The sequence below is a fragment of the Echiichthys vipera genome, assembly GCF_963691815.1.
Source record: "Echiichthys vipera genome assembly, chromosome: 11".
NCBI lineage: Eukaryota > Metazoa > Chordata > Actinopteri > Perciformes > Trachinidae > Echiichthys > Echiichthys vipera.
Genome location: NC_139836.1, coordinates 16,390,596 through 16,411,731, shown reverse-complemented (window position 1 = coordinate 16,411,731; position 21,136 = coordinate 16,390,596). Strand labels below are relative to the sequence as shown.

Here is a 21,136-nt window from a genome sequence, read left to right as displayed (position 1 = left end):
AGCATGTTTATTTATAATACTGTATATAATACATGAATCACCACTTGTCTTTTCTTCCTGACAAGAAAAAATATATATTTCAGAATATTTATTCATAACTTTTAATACATTAATCCCCACCTATCTTTACTGAATAAAAAGATACAAATTAGTTTCAGCATATGTTTTCATAATTTCTAATATATGAATCACCACTTATATTTACTTTATAATAAGATGTAAATTAATTTCACTATATTTATCCTACATCTTGGTCTTTTCTCTTAATCAACTATAACTCAATGTGTCCTATATTCAATATATGATCCCTTCAATTTAACAGTAATAAGATAAATAAAAAATAACCAGTAACTGAATAAATTAACAGTAAATAAGTCAACATAACTACACAAATAAACAGTAACCGCAGAAGTTTCAGCCGTTTGTTGTGACAGTGAAGTGTTTCCTTGTGTATCCTGCAGAGGGCAGTGACGCGCTAATTGGACTGTAGTCTGCAAATAAAGACAGCGTAGAAGAAGAAAAGGTCAATACACCGGAACAAAGTTGTTCGACGGCAGTTTGTAGTCGGTACGTAAACACAGAGGCACATCATCAATATGTCCAGTGCAGTGACATGCCTTTTAGCGTAGTCGGCCAAGAACCCTTTCGTTAACACAAATTAATATTTAGACGAAGAGCAGCCATGAAACTGTACCACACGCTCCGTAATGTTGGCAAGTTTAGGACCGTTTTCGACTTCGGTGGACGGGAGGTGGCTCACTGGTTCCCCGGACACATGGCTAAAGGTGACAGCGCTGCTAAAAGTCATCTCCAGAATATATCAGCTGTATGCTTTTGGGATAAACATGTTTGTCCCTTGTGTAAAGGCAGCAGTCCTGCGTGTTTTATAAAAGGCATAATAACTGCTGTGATGACAATAATGGTTTGACGTGACTGTTCGCAGGACTCAAGCAGATGAGAGCCAGCCTCAAGAGTGTGGACTGCATCGTAGAAATACATGATGCCAGAATATCCTTTATTGTTTACTGTAGATCTTCAACGGGAGCCTCTGAGTTATTGAAATGTATTCATATGATGTGATAAACCTGTACAAACTCGTTTTCGAGGGGGTCCCACACAAAACAGATAAACACAAGACAGACAGAGCAGTAAAGATACAACGATGATAAAACAGACAAACATAATATTGACTAATAATCATAATTTAAAAAAGGGATCAATGAGTAAAAGGTAGACCTACATATAAGAATAAACATAAACATTGCCATGGTATGATGAGTTACTGAAAACAATGAGATTTAATGTGAGAAGTCAAATTTTTTAAAACCTTTAAAATAATGAAAGCAAACGCATGTCTATGGGTGACTGGTTTCAGTCTGAGAAACCCGTAAACATAAGAGCTTTTTTACCAAATTGTTTTAAGTGTATGGGACTGTAAAAAGGGGGGGTCCGCCAAATCTTTCCAAAGTTTTTTTTAAATATGTCTAAAATATACATTAAAATTAATGCAACATATTATTAGTAAAGATACATTTGTGAAAAAATAAATAAATACATCTACACAACCTTTATGATAGGCTAACTGGCTTTTAAATATAATTCCATTGCTAGGCAGCAGCCTTAGTCCTTGGTAACTTCCTGTCAGCTGATGTCATTCACATTCACTGCACAACATCTTTGGAAAGGTCTATAGGCACTAAGCTGAATTATTCCATGTCCCTTCCAAATGTATGTTTAACATCAAATTATGATGTATAAACATATTAATGTGTTAATAATGACCATTGTAATATCTTAGTATTTTATGCACCATTAAAAAGCTGTGTATAGGCTTTGTAGTACTGGTTCCTGCTTCGTCCCTCTTTCAGCTAAGGGGTCCATGGCTTGAAAAAGTTGAAGACCCCTGGTTTACTGCATTAACATCAGGATGAAGTCTGGTTATGTAATCATCAACATTAGTGCCACATTAGGGACATATGTGAATGAATTATCGTTATCTTTTTCTGCACTTCAGTTAAAAATCCTTGCATTTCAGTAATCAAACGTCTTTTCGCTGCAGAGGTCAAATGAGAGCTTTTTGATTTTTCTTTAACATTGAGGACATCCCCTTCTCTGGAAGAAACCCTATGTTTCAGGAGACTCTGGATGTCAAACCCCACCTGCTCATTCTCAACAAGATGGACCTCGCTGATCTGTCCAACAAGGAGGTCAAAAGTCTTGCTGCTATTTTACGCAGAGTTGCATGTCGTCAAGCCTTTAAAAATTACTTAAACAAAATGTGCCTGCAGACGATCCCGAAGAAGCTGGAAAGAAAAGGGGTGAGGAATGTTCTCTTCACAGACTGTTTAAAGCAGAGCGATGACAACGTCAAAAAGGTAAAGGTCATCTTCACTGGATACTAAACATTTGACTGTTTTCACAAGTATGTCCTCAGCTAAATCAATTCCTTTTGTTTAACTTTCTTTGTAGTTGGTGCCAATGGTGGTGGAAATTATTGAGAGCAACCCGCGCTTTAACAGAGACGAGGTATGCTTACCTATACAAATAATCTGCAATAAGTTACGTGGGATATAAGACGTATTTAAAAATTACAAAGATATAAACAATCAGATTGAAATATATGATCAGTGCTTTCTAAAATACAGTTTCGATGTGACATTAAAGAAATAATCTGTAAGATTTTGATCTAGTTAATTGTCTGTAAGTTACTATCTACCAAAGAGTGAGTTAAAACAATGGTGATTGATCATATGACCCAGTAATTAAAGCACTTGTACCGAGTATTCCAATCTGAGTGTCTGTGGAGACATTTCATCCCTAGATGCAAACACGCTGCCATGCTAGTAACGCTGCTGACGGCCATTCTGCAGGTGGTGGTCATGCTGCCTCCACTTGTAATCGGAAATCAGGAACTTCCAGCCTCTGAGTCAGGGCAGAAGTGTAATAGGATCGTGTGTGTGTGTGTGTGTGTGTGTGTGTGTGTGTGTGTGTGTGTGTGTGTGTGTGTGTGTGTGTGTGTGTGTGTGTGTGTGTGTGTGTGTGTGTGTGTGTGTGTGTGTGTGTGTGTGTGTGTGTGTGTGTGTGTGTGTGTGTGTGTGTGTGTGTGTGTGTGTGTGTGTGTGTGTGTGTGTGTGTGTGTGTCCAATTTAAGAGGGTAACATAAAGGGGACGGATGGGAAGTAGAGAGGTGAATTTATGTCAGTAAATTTTACAAAAGAGCTTAAAAAAATTGTCAACAAACATTGTGATAAGATGGAGGGCTCTGAAAGAACCTGCAATTACATCTTACCGACAAAGAGGCTGCTAGAAACAAGGTGTCTCAGAACTTTAAACTGTTTTCTGTTGCTTTTGTAGATCTCAAAACACACTGGACCATTTATTTCCATTTTTATGTACATCATATTTTTCTTACTGTATTTATGTAATGTATATGTATATACTCTCACGTAAATCTTTCAGAATACAAATTACTGCCTGATGGTGATTGGAGTGCCCAACGTGGGGAAGTCATCTCTTATTAACTCATTGAGAAGGACAAACTTGAAAAAAGGTTTGTATAATAAAGTAGTTAATAGTTGTTGGACATTGAATCAGTCCCATCACCGCGTCAGTAATAACTACTTGGTGTAATTATTCATCGATTCCAGGTCGTGCATCTCGAGTAGGTGGGGAGCCAGGTATAACTAGAGCGGTTCTGACTAAAATTCAGGTGGGTGCAGAAGACATGCGCATATATTTGTGTTCACTTGTACAGTATTTGTAGCTGTCTTTGTCCTCAGGTGTGTCAACGACCCATAATCCACCTGTTGGACACACCAGGAGTCTTGCCTCCTAAGATTGAGAGTGTTGAAACGGGCATGAAGCTGGCTTTATGTGGTGAGCAGAACAGGAGTTTACCCCCCCCCCCCCTCCCCCCCAACAAATCAGTGTACTGTATTCAGAAGAATTGTGTTCACATCTGTCTGTGAAATATATTAGAATGTAAAAATATTTGAATATTTGTTTCTTCTTCAGGAACTATTCTGGATCATTTAGTGGGCGAAGACATCATCGCTGACTACTTACTCTATTCTCTGAACAGGCTAGGGAAGTTCAGGTATGATTGAGTGAGCTGTGATATGTGAAATGTATTCCATCTGCTCCGCATTAATGTGAGTGTTGACTGTATGTGTTTATGTGCAGTTATGTGGAGAAATACAACCTCCAAGAGCCAAGCGATAACATCCAGCACGTCCTCAAACACATTGCTGTAAAACTTGGAAAGACTCAACGGGTCAAAGCCATTACCGGAGTGGGTAAGAAAGTGCTAATCCTACAGATACTTCTGCCACACACAGTATTATTATGAGTTACCTTTGATTAAGTTAAGGGAATAGTGCGACATTTTGGGAAATTCACCTATTTGCTTTTTTTGAGAGTGTGACGCTGTGAGTGTATTAGCGTCTTAAAGGTTAGTCCCATAATGAAAATGTTTGTCTCCCTCAGGGAACATTACCATCAGGCTCCCAAACTACACAGCAGCAGCTTACGATTTCATAAGATCCTTCAGGAAAGGAGAACTGGGACATGTAGTGCTGGACTGACCCGACCAGAGACTGTTTCTGGGCTGTACTGGTCCGCCCTCAACCTGGAACGTTTTATATTTAGTCCACCTGTGACCTCATGCCTTTGACATTTTGGGGACATGATGCGATCTGTCTTGTTTATGTAAGACATGAAAGGTCACCAAAGCACTGTATCCTCTGAGAAGAAAAATAACTTGAGTTGATTCAGGTACAACCTAGTTTTTATAGAATACACAAGGCAGATATGTGACGTGGTGTAAACAGGATATTTATTAGCATAAAGACAGTGATTACAAACTCTTTATGTATTATACAATAGAGTGCACTTATCGATATGGAACAGTCTGTTGCTCCTGAGTGTCTGCTGTGGGTAAAAAGTTCTTCTGGGTTGAGGGACAGACCTGAACGGTGAGAACAGTTTGTTTTCTAGGGTCCCTCCCAGCCATGTTGTGGTTCGTATACAGGTCTGAGAAATTAGGAGTATGCAGTTTAGCTTTCCCAATGTACAGTACTTTAGTTTGCCCTGTTCTGTTGTAAAGATTCATCTTTACCACACCAGTAACTACAAGTACAGTTGAAAATAACCAACCTGTTGTATGCTGTACACATTGTAAAGCCCCCTGAGGCAAATTTGTGATATTGGATTCTATAAGTAATCTTGACATGGCTACCTCCATGAATGGGTCTTAAATCCATTTTTGAATGCTTATCTGTGGGCGGGTCGCTGGGACAGCAGGCTAAGCAAGGTACTCTAGACGTTCCTCTCCTCTCGCTGCAAAGGACCGTTTCCCTTTCTAAAAACAAAAAGTCAAAGTAAAGAATTTTAACATTTACAGATGGCAGTTTTCATTTCAGGGGCAGGATAATGCTGGTGCCAACTTGTTGCTTTGAGAATGAGGGGAAAATGTATAGAATGACACAAGTTTTATACATAAACTCCAGTCATGTCATTGCACTTTTTGTGCATATTATGAAAATAAAGATTGTTTTAAAATACAGTTGATTTGGGCAGCTCACGGTTTGATTTAACTCTTTATGAAGGTTATTGATTTTTTATTATTTTTTGTATCAAGCTTTAGTGAAAAAAGCGGTTTCTTGAGTTTGACCCGTGTTTTCTGTCACACACACTGACATAAGCTGATAAAGGCTCACTCTTTTAAAGGTGAAATGTCACATTGAACACTGTGTTAGTAATATACATTTGTCTGGTGGTATAGATGATTATATGTGTAAAAACATACAGTACAGTGATTTTTTTTTTAATAACTTGCATCCTTCCACCACTGTGTTGCACCTCTAACTGGTCGTTCCAGTGCAGGTTCCGGCCAGTCCTGCACACTAAAGTTAAATCCAGGGCAGAGGCTCAATTCAGTCAGGAGTCAGGAATGTATCCTAAAAAATAAGATGGAAATCTACAGTATACTGTCCAGTAAGAGTCCATATTTTGGGGAAAATGTCGCAATAATGATAGAAAACAGCTGAGAGAGAGAAGATCCATTTTGAGTTGAACCTGACATTATTGCATCAAAGTAAATGCTCCTGTTGTAGTAATCCAGCTCGTCGTCTGGGCTGTCGGCGTTGCTTCGGCGGTAGGCAGAGGCGTACCATTTATCTGCAGATAACGCCACTGCTGCCCCTGCCGCCGCTGCAGCCGCTACCCTCACCGGGGACGACCGCCCCGCCGCTCTGTAGCGAGAGCGGGTCCCACCGTAGGCGCCTCCTCTCCGGTAACTCCCTGCTGTGGAGCTGCGGGAGTGGGAGCCTCTGGAGGAGCCCCGGGACCCTCCACGACCGCCCTTGGACAGCACCGGTTCACACAGGAAAGCGGAGAGCAGTAGGCAAGTCCAGCATGTTGCAACCACCTGGTTCATTCCTAACATCTACGGGAAGAATACACAGTGGAGCAAAGGGGCACATTTTAGACCGACCTGTGGTGGTTGCACTGCACCTTTATAATGTGAATTGGAGAAATTCCAAAACCCTGCTGCCAATGTTTTGTATTTTATAAAAATAATATGTCAACAGCACTGAAGAATTTCACCACTGATGAACAAAAGAGAGGTGTCCTTGTAGTGTTCAGTGTTGTTGAATATAGTCCTCATAAAGACATTTCTGTGTGGCCCCTCTACATTGAAGGAGGTCGGTATAAAAATAAATATGCTCACCACAGAACATTGCTGTTGGCTCTCAGCCTTCATATACATGAAATAACATTCCGTCTATGGATGATCATGAAAAAGGCAAAAGATGGCATCATCATCATCATAAAACGGGCAATTATTTGAAATCCACAAAAATATTGTCATTATTGTCCGTACGATGGCAACAATACAACGTTTTGCAAATGCATGTATTATGTTCACCTCACTGCGCTCATAAATTAGCCTTCACGCCACTGTAGCAGCCTGAAGGAATCACACCGCCATTTCAAAAGAAATTCATTACACACACACACACACACCTCTATATATAAGCCAGTGTATTCTAATGGTTGTGCTTACCTTACGTCCGTGTGTTTGTTCCTGGCTTATATCGTGGCACTCGGAGGTAAAATGAAAGGGGGTTGTCACGAAAGATGGAGGCTCGTTCACGCAGATGATTGCGAGAACGCGCAGCTCGCTCATACAGGCGCGTCTGAAGAGCATCAAATACTGCGATACTGTTAAGAAAAAGTAGTAGTTTTGAGTAGTCAAAATCTTCTCATCTTATTTTGGAGTCGTTGATGTACTATTTTCTGATGTACCGACTGTCTTTCGCATGTCCTGCGGCAACCAGGTTAACTTGTTTTGGGGGTGTTTGGTTTGGTTTCTCTCGGAAATTGAAAAGGGAGGCGTGTTGATGAACATTATTAAAGTTATTAATATATGACCTCTTTTAAGAACCTTCTCACACTGAGAGTTTGTTTAATGCTTATTTTACCAAATATAGTCCTTGTATCTGTTTATCTTTTCGTGTAACAATAACAGAGATTCTTACACAACATTTTTTTTTTTGATTGATGGACTGATTGCAATGTTTGCAAAAATGAATCGCACCATAGGCAGACAAAAAAACACATAGAAAATAAATTCATTTAATCTCACTATGTATACATTTTGTAAATTTTACCAGGATGTATATTCTACAAATACATATAACACTGTAACAGCATGAATGAAAATGGTATAATAAATATTAGGCTGGCTAATAATTATTATTAATGTATATGTAAACTCTGAATAATAAATCCTCGTGTAAATAATAAAATAGCGCAGTCACCATGTGGATCGATTCAATTCAATTTTTATTTATAGTGCCAAATCATAACAAAAGTTATCTCAAGACACGTTACATATAGAATAGGTCTAGACTACACTTTGTGACTTATTTATGATTTAGAGATCCAGCAATTCCTCCATGAGCAGCAGCAAGTCGCTATCTGTAATAATAATAATAATATTCATAATGATAAATAAAAATAAAAACTTTGACGAAGGTAAATACACTCTACAGACACCAGGTGGCGGTAACGTTTGTTTGTTTAACTTCAAAAAACACTAACAAAGAAGAAGACGGAACCGGAAGGAGAGGTGAAGGAGTTTTTCCAGACATTTTTGGAGAGAGTTCATTGACAACAGCTGCTGTCATCATGGCTTTCCTCTGCAGAAGTGCTGCCTCTCTCCTGAAGTCCTCCAGAGCAGCTCCGGTCGCGGCTGCCCGCCTCTACAGCTCAGGTGGGTCTAGGCAACATGGCACAGGGACTTTATTGTGGCTGCAGCCTGCCACAATGTCAAGAAACCTGCGTCGATGACTGTGCGACTCATGTGGAGCAGACTGCTTCCGTAGTTTACGCTTTTATTTATCTGTGTTTAGTGTTATTCACGACACAAAACGACCGAGAGATCATTTCTCAGCATGTTGACACGAGGAGGACGCTGTACCGTGCTAAATGAAATCCCACCCTAAAAATGGAAATTACAGCTGTCACTTCTGCAGCATTGTAGCCTACCTTACAGCCCAGATATTACTTACATGGTCCCAAACTATAATATCCTGAAAACCAAAATGACATCACCACGAATTAAATAGGAGGAACAACCTGTGTATCGCCACCAAGGGTAATTTAATGGTGGAATTAAACATGTTGATAGGGAGAAATTAATTTTCCCTGGACAGTTTGTGTTAATGTTAATCCTCGTTAGTACAGTGGGCTTAGATTACTTCTGTGTCAGGCTACCCTGAAAACTCCCTGGAGCCTGGCCTTCAATCTGACTCTGCAGGCTGCAAGATACAGCTGCAGAGTTAAATGATAACACTCACCTTCACTTCCCTAATGTCGTGTTTATGCATTAGAGCCAATGAGATGAAAGCACGTCTCCTCTTGCTATAAGAATCTGATCATTGCTGTTTGAGCCTCAGAATTGAGGTGGCTACACGCGCTACTTTGTGTTGACAACTCTTCTGTTTCTCCTTGGTCAATTAATTAAACTTAGACATACAGGACTGGCATTTTGTCTTCTTTCTGGCACCACAACAAATTCTTCCCTAACATGTGATTGAAAATGTCATTATGAAACATAGAGTGTACAGAAGACAAATCACTGAGCTGCTCCTGGAGATGTAGCTGAATAACAGTGTTACAGCAGCTCCAGTGGTTTTTACAGAGATGTGGGCAGATGTGATTTATTGCTTTAAGATCTTCTGAGAGACAGGAGAGACTTTTTCATCGATCTGTATACAATCCAGTACATAGGGGAATGGTAATACCATGTATCGCAAGATTGTGATACACTAAATTGGTCATAACGAGCACATACTAATTTAAAAAAAGTTAAGTTAGAAAATCTGATGTGAAATATTTTGTGCTTATATTTTGCACTAAAGTTCTTCATAAAATGAGAAAATACTCAATATTTTTTATTCGTTATGTTAAATTCACCCAGGAGTATTCAAAAATAGGCTTTAGTATGTGGTTATTGTATGTAGATTATTTATAAATGTACTAAACTAACAGAAAACATGCTATATCGTGATTCTCAAGATGAGGAAATGACTTATTATAGCAGATTTTGGCCATATCTTCCAGTCCTACTCAGAGCAAATTCTGTTCTTTGGGTGGATATTCTCTTCTTCACTTGCATAAAGGCTGGTGTTTTATAACTTTGCTCCTCAGGGTGTATCAGGGGCCTCCAAGGTCTCTGTCCGGCCTTGACACAATCCTTCACCTTGTCTTAAATGATTAACCAGGACTCTTGCTTGCTATTGGCAGTAATGTTGGTGGCTACAGTAGCTTGGAGGCTCATCATCTCATAATGGTAAAGTGTTGCATTTTTGTCATGTATGTTAGGGAAATACTGAGGGGAAAAAAGACATATAATAAATATTTTTAGGCCATATCATCCCGCGCTGGTTTTCCATCATTCTTTCATACTTTCATACTGCTACTAAAACTATATATAAATTAATGTCAGCACATTTATCCTACATCTTATTCTTTTTTCTTATATCAACTATAACACAATATTATTTTATATTCAACTCAATATTATTTTATAATATATGATCCCTTAATTTGACACTAACAAAACGTTATAGAAATAATCTCTATACATTTTGTCAATTTTACCAGGATGTATATTCTACAAATACATATAACACTGTAACAGCATGAATGAAAATGGTAGAGTAAATATTAGGCTGGCTAATAATTATTATTAATGTATATGTAAACTCTGAATAATAAATCCTTGTGTAAATAATAAAATAGCGTATGCCCCATGTGAATCAATTCAATTCAATTTTATTTATAGTGCCAAATCATAGTTATCTCAATACACGTTACATATAGAATAGGTCTAGACTACACTTTGTGACTTATTTATGATTTAGAGACCCAGCAATTCCTCCATGAGCAGCAGCAAGTCGCTATCTGTAATAATAATAATAATAATACTAATAATAATAATAAAAAACGTATCATCCCTCGCTGGTTTTCCATCATTCTCTCTTACTTGTGCTACTAAAAAGCTCAGAAAATTTTAAATCTACCTCTACGAACTCCGCAGAAACCCTTGATACTAAATGCACCTCTTATCTAGGGCCAATGCTGATACCGATTTTTTTAATCGGCCTTAACCGATGACCGATACAGAGCGCCGATCTGCTTGAGCTAATATTTGGAGCTGATACTACTTTTAATATCTCAATTTACATCATAAAATTTACACAATTTAAAAAAACACAACATTTATTGAACTTAAAAAAGGCGTCTCCAGCAACACAGCCTGTGCGTGCCTGTCTGTTAATAATGCCGTGAAAAAACTATTGACAAACGCAGCAACCTGCAATACAGAGACATGAAAAAAATGTCTGTGTTGGTTTTCTCTTCATGCAGGTGGTCAGTACGAGTATATTTTGGTGGAAAAGCGAGGTGCGAAGAGTGATGTGGGTCTCATCCAGTTGAACCGGCCCAAGGCTCTCAACGCTCTGTGTGACGGGCTGATGAGGGAGGTGGGACAGGCGCTGGAGGTCTTTGAAGCTGACGGCGACGTCGGAGCTATCGTCATCACCGGCAGCGACAGAGCCTTTGCTGGTGAGGGAACGCAAGTGTCTTTTCTGGGTTTGTTTACAACGACGGATCCGTACTGAGCTCAACTTTTGTGTTTTACAGCGGGGGCGGACATTAAAGAGATGCAGAATCGAACTTTCCAGGAGTGTTACGGTGGAAACTTCCTGGCTCACTGGAACAGAGTGTCCACAGTGAAGAAGCCCGTGATTGCAGCTGTCAATGGATTTGCTGTGAGTGTCTTCTTTTTAATTTTATTTACACAAGTTTTTTTTTTTTTTTAAAGTAGGACAGGTTAACAGACAAATATTACATCAAAGTGACAAAAAAAAGCTTTATAAAATATGGAAAGAAAAAGAACGCTCACCAGAAACAAACCAAAACAATAAAATAGAGTAATCAAGCACATGAGTAGATACAAAAGAATGATATTAAATTATATTTTTCACTGTATACTATTTATTCTCCAAGGACCAGGTTGTCTTTCCCCTTTTAACTCTCAAAGTGTGTTTTTTTTAAACTTTAAACTTTAAATATTTAACATGTTGCTCTTTCAGTTCCCCTTCTCCTCTATTTTCTCCTTCTCGTATCTCTCACTCTTGATTTTTTCTTACTTTTCCCTCCCTCCTTTGGCTTAATCCTTAAACTAAATCTGGTCTCATTTTAAGTCTGAGACTCCAGTTATACTTTTCCTTTTTAAGCATAATTTAGCCACGTAATGTCTAGATATGATTTAACAAGGTCTTCTTACTTTTGGCCACATTGGTACACCTTCATTACCCTGACTGAAAGCATTGCAAACGACAAAAACAACTCCAGATCAAAAAGACAGGGTTGTCCACACATTTTTGGCCATATGGTGATCATTTCAGGATGCCCAAGATGTAAATGCTATTTGAAAAGAGAGTAAAGAGTGAGACTAGTAAGTGTACAATAGTTTGTGTTGACCACGTTCTACTGTTTCAGCTGGGCGGAGGCTGTGAGCTGGCGATGATGTGTGACATCATCTACGCCGGAGAGAAGGCGCAGTTCGGCCAACCAGAGATCCTCTTGGGGACCATTCCTGGTAAAGACTCATTAGTATCTCCTTTCTTTCCTGTTCAGATTTGACTTCCTTATACAAAGGTTATCGGTGTCTCGCTTTTGGAGCAGCTTGTTCATGACGTCTGTCTACCTGCAGGGGCGGGCGGCACGCAGCGGCTGACCCGTGCTGTGGGCAAATCCCTGGCTATGGAGCTGGTGCTTACAGGAGATAAAATTAATGCGCAAGATGCCAAGCAATCAGGTAACAGCTATATAAGTACTGCACTTGTAGTAAATTTGAGTATTTCCATTTTATCCTACTTTATACTTATTAATATGTTGTATTTCTTACTCCACATTTATTTGAGTGGTGTAATTACATAAAAACAAATATGCTAAGCGTATAGAATACAGTGCATTGTTAAAGATCATGCAGCTTGTTTGCTGTGTGACCTCTTGGGGTCAGATTTTAGATATCTATGAGTTGTCAGGAGTTCCACCAAAAAGGGATTTGCCCTGTAAACTTCTTGGATGGTTTTATTTAATTCTTTTATTAAGGTCCAAAGAAGTAAAATCACCTAGTACCTCACCAAAAAAAGCTGAGATCAGAGCAAAGTCCAGACAAATCATCTAGATTTATGTTGCAGAACTTTGTTGTTTGTCCTTTCCTGCCCCGTTAATCATCTCATGACCCCTCACATTTATGCTGTGACTCACTGGAGGGGGCCCCACTCCCATGTTGGGAGCCACTGCTGGACTCAATTACCTGTGTATAAAGTCATTAAACATACCGTAGCTCCACCTGGATAATGTATAACAGTTCCTTGAACACTGGAAGACCAGTAACAATCTTATGTCATTTATTTCAGTCACAGGGGGCATTTTCCTCCTAAATGAATATGTTTACATTTTATATATTAAGTAAACGTTACTTATACTACTACTGTACTACTGGACTTTTACTTGTAGTGAATTCTTAGATTATCATACCGGTACGCTTAGTCAAGTTAAGGATCTGAATACGTCTTCCACCACTGGTTAACAGAGAGGCTAAGCATTTTACAGCGTGCATTAGCACTGGACTAACAGCTAGGTCAACCGTCCCATGTCAAAGTGAAACTTAATTACATAACAGACGTTCTTATTTTGACCCAAATCACAGTCTTTTCCTAAATCTAACCATGTAGTTTGATGCCTAAACCTAAGTAGCGTTAATAATTCTTCTTTAAATTCACAACATTTATCATGAGTTTAAAACTGCGACTGCGGAGCATCATAAAGTGTCGGAATGATATGCGCTTCTTATATTAAACTGTACCAGTGTAACTTATAAACTAACATGTCTCCACATAATTATTCTACTTGATTCGGTAGCTTTTTGTGTTTCCCAGGTTTGGTGAGTAAAATTTATCCGGTGGACCAGTTGGTCTCTGAAGCTGTTAAATGCGGCGAGAAAATTGCTGCAAACTCCAAACTGGTCTCTGCTATGGCTAAAGAGGCTGTTAACGCAGGTGTGTAAAAAGTTTGTTTGTACTCCTTTTTAAAAAGTTGAATGTCCTTAAACCTACTAAATTAAATAGATTCAAACTCTGATTTGTTTCTCCTTGCCATTGCAGCTTTTGAACTGACATTGGCTGAGGGCAATCGCTTGGAAAAGCGCTTATTCCACGCTACCTTTGCCACAGTGAGTAGGAGATCCCATCGGAGAGTGAGCAAATGGGGTTAACTCTGATATTGACAGCCCAGCCATGAAACGTTCGTCTGTGTTTTTACCCCCGCAGGATGATCGGAAAGAAGGCATGACAGCATTCGTGGAGAAGAGAAAGGCCAGTTTCCAGGACAACTAGAAAAAAAGCAAACCAGCTCAACTCAAATCGACAACACAAAGTTCCTGATATCTACACACCATTTCCTTATTGGCAACAAGTTGCACACTGCAAAAATCCTGGTTGTATTGAAACATGCAAGATGTTTTAATTAGGATTTGGCCCTGAGTGATTGCACAAGAGTGTTTTATCACGGTGAAGCTTACCTGCTGAGGTTTGGTATCAAGATCACATGCAGCCTGAGTGCAGTGGGGGTTGTATGTGATGCTTTAATAACTGTGCCAGTTTGTAACAAGAGGAGGTCGCTCTTGATGACTTGTACTGACTTTGCCTTTTTCATTTTCACTATCAAATGTTTGTCTGCATTTTTGTAGACAACTTTTCTCTCTGTACATTTTACAAATAAATCTCTATAGAGTGGTTTTCATGAAGAGAAATAGAAAATATGTATTTTTTAATACTGTTAAAGACATTGGGGAGGTTTCCTTCCCTCACATCTATAATATTAGGTGATACAGAATCATTGCATATAAATACAGTGTAACTAATATCTTGCTTTCAGGGGGAAGTGTATGCTTTACACCACTAGATGGGGCTGCTACACAAAGACAAACTGGACAGACTATTCAGGGTGTTGTGCAGATAAGCCATAATTTGGTGCAAATGAGTGTAAAGTGACAGTTATAAATTCAAGTCATTAGAATACTGGTTCGGCACCTAAATGCTTACATGTCCGCACAGAGTGAAATAAGATTTGAACATATTTTTCATCAGGTTACCAAAGGAAAATATGACTTATTTACTTGATAAAATGGGCCCGAATGTTGTCACATGTCAGGTTTGTTCAGCAACAAATAACCAAAGGGCTCAGTTTTAAGGTGTTGGCTGCAATAGTCTTGTAATGTGATTGCATATCATTATATATAGGATTTAACTTCTGGTTTAAATGGATTTATCATACACTCTCAGCAGTAAATAGCCTTGCAGACGTGTATGTTAAGTTCCAGGCCTCTCCTGTTGAAAATATTCGACACATAAAACAATCATTTTGATTTCAAAGAAAACACCAGAACAAATGTGGTTAGTGCGCGCTTTCTGTTGCCGCTCCAGTCGTCACAAAGTACCTTTTTTCTCTCTGATCTTCACACGGCGGCGCCCATATCTTCACAAGGCCATGGCCTAATTGATTTTTATTTTCATTCAATATTCCCCTGGAGCTTGCTTTCTTGTCAGGTCCCCCCCTGGAACAAAACATTAAAAAGGAGGAGGAGAGGGAGCGAGAAAAAACTCGTCGTCTCACTCCGCGGGGAAGCACAAAAGTCCCGAAAAGAAGCTCCTCTTTGAGGCTACCGAAAGGTCAAAATAATAAATGTAGACTCGATTGAGGCTCTCTCCACACAGACAAAAGGGGCAAAACGTTACATTTTGGCAGCGCAGACCCTCATAGCGTGATAAACTCATTTAAAGAAGCCGAAATAAAGAGGGAGCAGCATGGGTCCAGAGAGGGAGAAAAGGGGCTTTCAGACTGGCAGACAGGCCTGGCTCCTGCGAGGGCCTTTTCTCCTGCAGCAGCCTCCCGTCCCTCTCCAAAAACCACTCTCATACTCTTAAACTGCACTGCATCGGTGTCATTCAGGCATGCTGGTGAATTATTCTAGGTTTTGCATCCGTTATATACTTTTAATTCTCATTGCATGTAGTCTTAAAATTAGGCATAACTCCAAACATAAAGCATCTTCATAAATAGGGATATTTCCCATAGGGGACTGAATAGTAAACGTGTAGTTTCCTAATGATTTGATTAGATTTATTCTTGCTTATACCTTCTATAGGGAAATATTAGCTACCAAATTACAGGGATAACGCAAAACACATTGTAGGTCTGGAATGCAGGAATATAATAAACATGCATAGCTAATATTTACAGGTTAAAACATGCAATAAAGTAGGTTATTCTGTTCATTATTAACAGCAGCTGTGTGAGGATTGTAAATTCAGTATCTAAGCCCAAGCCTGCAATGCTGCAGTGACTTGACTTCTATGAAAGTCTTTTTATACGCAGATGTTTTATTTCATTTTTTTTTTTACAAAACCAAGATCTGCGGTCATAGAAAGGATTCCTCAGCATTTTTTGCCATCCAGCTGAGAGTTCCTCTGGCTCAGATGAAACAGGTCGGCTGGGGTGGTTTTCATCTGACAAATATTTTGATTATCTCACATTCTTGGCACCAGACCGTGTCGGAATAACACGGTTGCCGGTGTGTCTGCTTTGAATTATGCCCACCCAAGGGTGTCAGAAACCACATACACCGAAGATCAACCGACAGTGCAGTTTGTCGGACTGTACACTGACCGATTGTAAGCCTTAAGCTTCATGTACCGTTCATTAGATAACCTTTACTTAGTTGCAAAAGTGACTGCACATTGTTTGGGAATACTTAATTGAACACAACCCAAATAAAAATATTTAATATTAATTAAGGAATGAAAACTGCACATATCTTTTTTTTTTGCCAAACCACACAATGTAAACTACATAGATAATAAAAAGTAATTTTTTATGCCATAAACCATAAACATCCGAATTCAGACCGATGATTCGAGCATATAATAACAATATTATTATTATTATTATTATTATTAATAATAATAATAATAATAATAATAATAATAATAATAATAATAATAATAATGTCAAGTTTGTAAAAGACGTGCTCGGCCTTCTAACCAATCGCATTAGGGTCGCTGGTCACATGACGCGCTGCTTTGCGTCTACCAAAGATGAGTGGTAATATCAAGATCGTTACATGGCCTACAAAAGTCTCCGTTCTGGCAAACCGAAACATAAAACAACGTGACTTGTGACTTGACGACTCACATGGGACACCATCGTGACACACACGGGACTAGTAACTCGTTAATTGCTTTTGTTTTGGTTAAAAGGCTGCTTTTGTCGGCGCACGTAAACGAAACCGGAAGTAAGCTGGAGTGACTGCTCTGCTCTGCTCTTCTCTGCGGATTCCAACATGGTAGTCCTGAGAGGAATACCTGCTGTTTTATCACCTGAACTGCTGTATGCCCTCGCTAAAATGGGTCACGGGGATGAACTGGGTATGATATTTAATAATGTACACACAGGTCGCCTTATCGTGGGCTGTGCTAGCAGTGCTAGCTTTTGTATCTTGTGTACAGCGCTGGAGTATGAGGCAGTAGGCTAATCCGAATTAAAGTTAACACCACACAGGATCATTAACCCCCAGACTGGCAAAGACCACACATGTATCAAGTTGTAACTTACAGACTGTGTTTGAATTCGAGTGGTTTTTGTTGTGTTTTTTCAGTTCTTGCTGATGCAAACTTTCCAGCATCTTCCATTTGTGCTTGTGGTCCAAAAGAGATCAGAGCTGATGGTATGTAAATTAAATAATTTGTAGCCTAAATCAAAATGTTGGGTGAGTGTGTTTTTCAGGGTTCCTACACCTTTTTCCAAAGTCAAATTCAAGCCTGTTTCAAGCATTTCAAGGTGCGTTTTCCAGCTTCTTACAGCTGTGGTAAACTGCATATTTATATACAGTACAAATATAGTAAAATGACAGTTGCGATTCTTCATCGCATTAAATTAGATGTTATTGTGCTATAAACAACCAAAATTAAGTTTTGTGACATCATTCTACAGAAAGGTGACACATTGGCACCCTATATCCTAAATTCCAAGTGTTTTCTAACACTTTCTTTAAAATCCAAGCACTATTCAAACCTTAGAACATCACCTGTGAATGTTCTCATTTGTCCAGGTCATTTTTGAAGACGTTTCACCTGGCTTCATCAGTTCATTTACGCATCTGACCAGGCTGGGACTGGTTAAAAGGTCTGGTGTTGAGATCCAGGTATTTAACCTCTAGTGGGGGCGTGCACAAGGCCAATGATGTCACTGGAACCCACATTGGGATATACAGAAAACCCACTCCCAACATCGGCCTTGTGAAGGGTTAAATAACTTGATCTCTACACCAGTTAGTTGGACCAGTCCCAGCCTGGTCAGATGTGTACATGAACTGATGACGCCTCTTGATGAGAGGTGAAACATTTTCCAAGACAAACAACCAAGTCCAGTTTCTTTTTTACTTAAATTTCTTTGGGGACTTAAAACATCACATTAAAAGTGCTTTCGAGAATTTCCAATACCCGTAAGAACCCTGGTTTTTATAACTGTGTCTGATCTTTATGTAGGTTTGGGAATCCCACAGCTTTTGGAGGCCATTTTGAAGCTGTTGCCCCTGGATACCTATGTCCCCTCTCCGGTACAGCATCAGTGATGTCTATTCAATGGTCATAACAAGTACATTTTAAATAGGCTGCTTTTTATTATCTTTTCATTTGTTAAATCTGTGCTTTTGTTTCCACAGGCTGCAGTCATGGACCTGGTAGACAGTGACAAGCAGAGATGTTTAGCTGTCCCTGTGTGGGACACCTACACACAGCTCCTGGGTCAGGCTGGGTCTCAGGTAAAACAGCCAGTTCACCTGATGGTTAACAACTTCACAAAATAACATTGTGTTCCTGTGACTCTTTGTGCCTTGATTTCTGTTTACATATAGACTCCTCTTGAAAAGGTGGAAAGGTTTGCTTTCTATGAACGAGCCAAGAAAGCCTACGCTGTTGTGGCAACAGGGTGTGTGTTTTCTCTGTCTTCATGTGAACATTGTAGCATGAATTTTGATGACACAGAAATTTCATTCTTCAAAAGCATGTGGTCTGGCTATTTTTTGTTCACAATAATAAACATTTTAATAATTGGAGATTATGGTTTGCACAACAGAATGCCTTGAAATCACAGCAAACGCTATTTCAAACATATCTTGAAAAAAATGCAGCTGAAAAACATTTCCCTCTGCTTTGTCTACACAGGGAATCAGCTCTGTATGGGAACCTGATTCTGACCAAGGGGGTCATTCCTGCTGAGCTTTTACAGTGACACACACACAAACACACACGCTGAAGTTATGGTAATCTAATGATTTCAGTCACACTTCTTATTCTCTAATTGTAAAATCAGGTCGAGGTAAATATTTTTGCACAATGCATGAATGTGTAATTAGTACTGTAAAAATGATCTTATATATGTCCAGTTCACATGGAGCAGAAATTATTTGGTATTTTTGTAACCCAACGTGTGTTTTGTACACACAGCTCAATAAATAAAACGCATGCAGTCTCTCGATGAGTGTGCATCAGATTAAGATATTTATTTTTATTGACAACAGTTCAATGGCACTTTTGATTTATTGAGCTGTGCATCAGCTATGTTTGTGTCTGCTCTGAAATGAGAAGGATGTACACAGGGTGAGTTAAAGAAGGATCAGCGGTGGTAGAGATCGTCCAGATCTTCCTCTGGTTCGCTGTGCTTCCTCTGAGACGGCAAATAAACCGGAGCGGCAGCCTTATCTCGGTAAGGGATGAACTCCGGAGGATCTTTGTGGTACAGGTCGTCCATGTCCTCCTCTGGTTGAAGGTGAACTCTGGCCTCACTTTCACCCATGACCTCACTGCTCAGCTGCTCCATCTGCACAGGTGAAGCCGGGTCGTCATGGTGATACAGCTCGTCCTCATCCTTCTCTGGTTCAGAGTATACAACACGGATCTCTGTGTCAGCTTTGTATTCGGCTACTAGTGGAGCCAGATATCCACCCAGCTCCTCGCTCGCTTTGTGGTACACTTCATCCCAGTCCAGCTCAGGTTCGTCTGAGGCCGCGTCACTGAAACCAGGGTGGTCGATGTCATCTTTATCATCCTCTGGTTCCCGATTGTACTTCATGCTGGCTACTTCCTGCCAGGGCTCTGCCTGGATATCAGAAGCAGGCAGAACATCCAGGTTTGGGATCTGAACTTTGAGGAGATCAGCCATTGAAGGATGGTACAGCTCATCCAAGTCTTCTTCTGCATTCAGGGGCCGTTTGTCCCGCCCACCGCCCGTTATGCTCTTCCAGATCATCATACTCGGGTCGATGTCATAGTGAGTCTCATCCATGTCCTCTGGAGGCTCCACTTCCACTCCCCAGGGCATCTTTCCTTTGTCATCCACGGACCTGAGATATATGAGATAATATGAGAAAATCATGCAATCTCAGTCTGCATTTCCTCAGTCCAAGAGAGCAACTATTAACTTTAGGTTTAGTGCAAGGAAATGACAACTTACATAACGGTGTCCTGGAATGCTTCATCTGTGAGTTTATTCTGAGAAAAGAGCATGTGTTATGTGACTGCTGTGCAAAAACAAACATGTCTGTCATTTTAAATTCATCAGGAATCATTTGTCATATGATTTGAAGCTGTAGACTCAAAAACCTTCAGATGATAATTCTCAAGTGTACTAATTTCGACAGCAAGGAGCAATGAACTGTACATACCCAGGGTTTATATGGTTTTGCTGTGATGCCAAATGTCAGAGAAACACAGACTATTAGAGAAAACCTACAAGTGAAGAGATTTTAGATTAATGTCCATATTTCAAGTGTTTGACAGACTTTATTACACAACAGATTCTTGTGCGGCCAAAGAAACAAACTATGCCATCTATACACTGTCAAACATCAAAAACAGGCTAAAAACACACTAAAAAACACAATAAAATCAGAGATTTAGAAACCTTTTAAAGAGATTTAGTTTTCTTACCTCAACATGTTTGTTTTCAGCTCAACGTTTTGGATCTGATCAAGAAATTTTCACTTCACCTTCTGTGAAAATAAAGGACCAAAGTTCCACCAATAAACCAGTTATATTATCTTGACCTTTGTATCTTCAGAATACAGGAACGTCAGCTGGAAGTAATTCATTGCCATATGCAACATTTTTTCAACATAATAGTATCTGCTGCGCCAATGGCTGGTGCCGGCTAAAGTCATCATTCTAAGTCTAATAAGTGTGAATGTGCAGTATATTTATCTGCCCTCAAAAAGGTTGTTACTTTTGGTTTAGTTCACCTTTATTATTGAACTGTGTTTTTTTATTAAAAGATTATGATTTTCCTTGTCAGCATTCAGTGATCACAATGTTGTAACACCCTCTGGCCTTAAAGCTGAGATCAAGATATTTCATCATGCGACACTTAATTTTACTGTAGCCTAATAGTTTCTCCAATCTCCTTAATCAGTCATTAATTCATTAATGACTACACGACC

The 21,136-nt window shown here is 39.4% G+C and overlaps 4 protein-coding genes across 4 annotated transcripts; 3 read left to right on the top strand and 1 right to left on the bottom strand.

Annotated features, from left to right (window-relative positions):
• Positions 1 to 541: 541 nt before the first annotated feature.
• Positions 542 to 5,547, top strand: mtg1 (mitochondrial ribosome-associated GTPase 1). Its single transcript, XM_083922397.1, has 12 exons — positions 542 to 567; positions 670 to 785; positions 944 to 1,010; positions 2,105 to 2,207; positions 2,289 to 2,375; positions 2,470 to 2,526; positions 3,460 to 3,550; positions 3,648 to 3,709; positions 3,780 to 3,876; positions 4,015 to 4,096; positions 4,183 to 4,295; positions 4,486 to 5,547. Exons 2-12 carry the CDS (start codon positions 683 to 685, stop codon positions 4,581 to 4,583), a joined length of 960 nt encoding a protein of 319 aa, XP_083778523.1. The 5' UTR covers positions 542 to 567; positions 670 to 682; the 3' UTR covers positions 4,584 to 5,547.
• Positions 5,548 to 5,977: 430 nt separating this feature from the next.
• On the bottom strand, positions 5,978 to 6,445 carry sprn (shadow of prion protein; the record flags this gene model as incomplete). The annotated part of the gene is made up of 1 exon (XM_083922810.1): positions 5,978 to 6,445. The coding sequence occupies one exon, from the start codon at positions 6,443 to 6,445 to the stop codon at positions 5,978 to 5,980; it is 468 nt and encodes a 155-aa protein (XP_083778936.1).
• Positions 6,446 to 8,130: 1,685 nt separating this feature from the next.
• echs1 (enoyl CoA hydratase, short chain, 1, mitochondrial) lies at positions 8,131 to 14,389 on the top strand. Its single transcript, XM_083923554.1, has 8 exons — positions 8,131 to 8,278; positions 10,939 to 11,136; positions 11,215 to 11,342; positions 12,076 to 12,175; positions 12,290 to 12,394; positions 13,524 to 13,643; positions 13,749 to 13,816; positions 13,914 to 14,389. The coding sequence occupies exons 1-8, from the start codon at positions 8,194 to 8,196 to the stop codon at positions 13,977 to 13,979; spliced, it is 870 nt and encodes a 289-aa protein (XP_083779680.1). The 5' UTR covers positions 8,131 to 8,193; the 3' UTR covers positions 13,980 to 14,389.
• Positions 14,390 to 16,752: 2,363 nt separating this feature from the next.
• Positions 16,753 to 19,182, top strand: fuom (fucose mutarotase). The gene is made up of 6 exons (XM_083922986.1): positions 16,753 to 17,069; positions 17,300 to 17,368; positions 18,189 to 18,259; positions 18,365 to 18,463; positions 18,557 to 18,630; positions 18,867 to 19,182. Exons 1-6 carry the CDS (start codon positions 16,985 to 16,987, stop codon positions 18,931 to 18,933), a joined length of 465 nt encoding a protein of 154 aa, XP_083779112.1. The 5' UTR covers positions 16,753 to 16,984; the 3' UTR covers positions 18,934 to 19,182.
• Positions 19,183 to 21,136: the final 1,954 nt, after the last annotated feature.